The following is a 4,240-nucleotide window of genomic DNA, read 5'->3' as shown; positions in this document are numbered from 1 at the left end:
CTAGCATTCCTATGAACTTCATCAACTGTCTGATTCATTCCATGTACAGGAGATGCCGGGCCGTAATCAACGCTAATGGAGGACACACACGCTACTGACTGGTGACCTGTTCTTATTGATCTGGTGATATTGTGGTGAAAAACTTTATCAATAAACAGTGAATGAATTGTAATGATGCAAATTTGTGCAATAACTTTGGTTTGTATACGTTCATTCAATAAAAATATGGCATTCATTCTTGTATCATTTTTTCCTCTAATTACTGCGACGTTTCTTTTACGGTTCAGTATATTATCTTGAATATCCCTAAGGAAAGAGATAAAAAATTTTGTGTTAAAAATATTTTAGGCCTAATACAAATGTCTTTTGACAGGTATAATTAATTATAATCATGCTTCCCCGCTTAGAAAAGATGGTCACACCATAACAATATCAAATGTGGCTTTCTTTATTAGCTATTGTTGAAATATAATATTAAATCAAAAAACTACAATTAAACCATTGTCATGAGCGAAAAAAATGACTTATCTGATTCTCTGAAAATCAGTTTACATTTCGAAAAAAAATATAAAAGATGTTAACTTTAATTTTTTTTTAAAAAAACAAATTGAATATTTTCTTGTAAATAAAAACAAAATCCTTCTTCGTGCTATTTGTTTTTATGTGAGATAATTATTTTTTTTTTTACTTTTATCATTAGGAAATGTGTAGTAAAAAAACTATTTTCATTATAGACAAACAAATATCAGACGGTGGTATCCTAGATGGTATAACAGAAGAAACATTCCTCTACAAAGACGGATATTAATCTGGTCTTTGTGGTTTTATAGTAATTGCCGTTACACCTCCTCCTCGTCTTTGACAATAACACATTCCGTTAGTTTCATGCTTTTTGCAAAAGTATCCGTGTGTCGGGCATTCACATTCAATAACTTTCAATCTGTATCGTGGCCAGTTGTTATTCTGAGCTTTTTCCAATCCCCATGAAATTTTAAGATGGTCCCTTTCTCCCAGATTCGACTGGTTCTTGTTACTGCGAAAAGCTGACATCCAGAAGTAACACACCTGTTCTTTAGTAAGCACTAGCTCAGCCAGTGGGTTTTTCGCTAAATGAGTGACTCCTGTCAGTGCGATATGCATTGATAGCGTCGAACAACCGGATTCATTAAAAAACTTTTGAATCTCAGTCCTAGAATCTTGAAAGAAACGTAGAGTCCGAAAAAGTGTTTCTACTCCCGAAAAACTGACCTTGTTTCTGAAATGATAGATGCATGAATATTCATATATCAATCTTCTATTTATCTTACACTATTTGTCTGTGTAAAATTCCCACATCTATTTACCTGTACAACTTATATAATTATAAAACAACGTTTATTACAACAGTTTGAAGTATTTACTAGATCGTTTTTCACGTGCAATGACGTGGCATTAATCATTAACAATTACATCCCGTAACTGATATAAGAATTTTCCAGTTCATTCAACTGTCACTTCTTCCATTTTCAATGTGTCTTTCAAGTTATATTATATGGATATAGTGATTGAGATAATTTCAGTTCTGTGTGCGTGTGTATTTTAAGCACAAAACTACACAATGGCCTATCTGTGCTGTGCTCCATCACAGCTATCGAAACCCGGTTTTTAGCTTAATAAGCCTTTAGACTTAATGCAGAACCACTTTTTTTAGAGGGGCACAGCTATTGAAGCCCGTTTTTTAGATTATTAAGACTTTAGACTTAATGCAGAACCACTTGGCTGGGATGGAGGGGGGTCAGCTTTTTAATTAATTTAAATGAAAATATTTTGCATTGCTGTCTTAGTATATGGTTTTAGGACTAACCTAAATCGCCTAATCTCGCCGGATCTCGTGAGATATTATTGGGATTGTGACCAAAAATATTCAACTGTTGATTTATTGCATTCTAATCATTCGTTTAAGTTTTCTTCTTTACGACGTTCAGTAAGTCTGGCTCTTTGTACTACACAATATTTTCTTCATTAATTACTTTTTAAAGTATTACGGTTCTAACTGATATAAGTTGTTTTCTTTTGGACAGATCCAGTATTCCTTTAGGGTAATTGAAGAAATGTGTGGAACTCAGATGTAAAAAAACATCGCTAACAACGGCATTTATTGATCCCACTGAATCAACGGAAAACTTTTCTTTGGTTTAAACGTATTTTTGTAATATTCATTTTATCAACGTTTTAATTGGTTTGGTTTGGCTGTTGTTAAGCGCAAAGCTACACAGTGGGCTACCTGTGCTCAACTCACTACGGGTTCGATTCCTGACTTTTAAAATAGTAAGCCTACAGATTTACAACTGAGCCAATGGTGGGAGAGGGCTTTTTTTGAGCAATATTTTCTACGTGATCAGAGGGTGCATTTCAAAAAATAATGTAGATTAGTGCTAATATTTTATATATATTGTGAACCGTGGTGTCTGTCCGAGCGTTCGTCTGTCTCCCGTTTGAAAAGCTGTGCACGCAGGCGAAGTTCAACATTCATTTTTGAAATGATAGAAGAACAGACATGAATGATGTTGATACCAAATTTTATTTCGCAAGCAGGATATTCTACACTAAATTGTTAGGAATTAATCACACTATCATTCACATTTCAAAACGTGACATAATATAAAACAATTAAATGTAGATTTACCGTATGTTAAGTAGTTCTTAGCATGACTGAAATGCTCAACAATTACTTTTCGCGGTGGGCGGTATAAGTAGCTCAGTGCTTTCGCTCTGGGTGAAACCAAGAGTGCAACACAATTAACCGTCAGAAACCAGGTTGAAACTGTTTTAAAGAAAGACAACTGTCACAAACCAAGGTGAAATTATTTTAAAGAAAGACGACCGTCAAAAAGCTGGGTGATATTGTTTTAAAGACAGAAGATCGGGCTACCTGCTGTGTCCACTGAGGGGCATCGAACCCCTGATTTTAGCGTTGTAAATAGACTTACAGCTACCCTATCAGGGGACGTTTCGAATATAGAGTGGCATCACAATATAAAGTAGCATCACGAAGCAAGATGATTTTTTTTAAAGACAGTGTACCGTCACAGTATTTAAATCAGTGTTTGATATCACAGTGTTACAATGTTTAAATCACATGGTTGAAAAATCCATTGTTTAAGTCAGACATAAGAGCACGGTTAATATTTGACGATACGGTGTTTACTTTACACCAAAGTAAGAATAAAAAATATCTTAACTGTTTAAAATATCATACAAAAATTTGAGCAATAATTAATGAAAAACGGGAATTTGTTTAAAACTATCGTCCTGATGAACGAAACGATTCGAAACTATTGGAAATGAGTTGTTTAATATCCATCTAAAAAACAAGTATACCATTTTTTGGAACACAGAGAATCGCTTACTGCAATGTATGGAAGCAGCGGTATAATTATAAGTTTGCAAGCGAAACTGGAGTCTAGACCTAAGTTCACAATTGGAAAATAATCAAGTGATAATAGGGAAGTTTAATGACGTTTCTTATCGCAAGTGTTTCAGATATATTCTCATCTGATTACATATATATATAAGCCGATCAGTAGCTTCTTCGTGAACAGCAAACCTGTCAGATACTGTGTAAAAACCATAAACAGCAAACCTGTCAAATACTGTGTAAAAACCATGAACAACAAAGTTGTCAGATACTGTGTAAAAACCATGAACAGTAAACCTGTCAGATACTGTGTAAAAACCATGAACAGCAAACCTGTCAGATACTGTGTAAAAACCATGAACAGTAAACCTGTCAAATACTGTGTAAAAACCATGAACAGTAAATCTGTAAAATACTGTGTAAAAACCATGAACAACAAACCTGTCAGATACTGTGTCAAAACCATGAACAACAAACCTGTCAAATACTGTGTAAAAACCATGAACAGCAAACCTGTTAAATACTGTATAAAAACCATGAACAGCAAACCTGTCAGATACTGTGTCAAAACCATGAACAACAAACCTGTCAAATACTGTGTCAAAAACCATGAACAACAAACCTGTCAGATACTGTGTAAAAACCATGAACAACAAACCTGTCAAATACTGTGTCAAAAACCATGAACAACAAACCTATCATATAATAGTGTAAAAACCATGAACAGCAAACCTGTTAAATACTGTGTAAAAACCATGAACAACAAACCTGTCAGATACTGTGTAAAAACCATGAACAACAAACCTGTCAAATACTGTGTCAAAAACCATGAACAACAAACCT

General features: G+C 34.2%; 1 protein-coding gene across 1 annotated transcript in view; it reads right to left on the bottom strand.

Annotated features, from left to right (window-relative positions):
• Positions 1-661: 661 nt before the first annotated feature.
• Positions 662-4,240, bottom strand: part of LOC111086483 — a 4,307-nt gene continuing 728 nt past the window's right edge. Inside the window, exon 2 of the mRNA XM_022389522.1 lies at positions 662-1,255. Coding sequence (XP_022245230.1) covers positions 805-1,255 — 451 coding nt within the window. The 3' untranslated portion in view covers positions 662-804. The remainder of the gene's footprint in view (positions 1,256-4,240) is intronic.

This window comes from Limulus polyphemus, unplaced genomic scaffold (assembly GCF_000517525.1).
Source record: "Limulus polyphemus unplaced genomic scaffold, Limulus_polyphemus-2.1.2 Scaffold1138, whole genome shotgun sequence".
In the NCBI taxonomy this organism is placed as follows: domain Eukaryota; kingdom Metazoa; phylum Arthropoda; class Merostomata; order Xiphosura; family Limulidae; genus Limulus; species Limulus polyphemus.
This window is presented reverse-complemented; position numbering and strand designations above follow the sequence as displayed.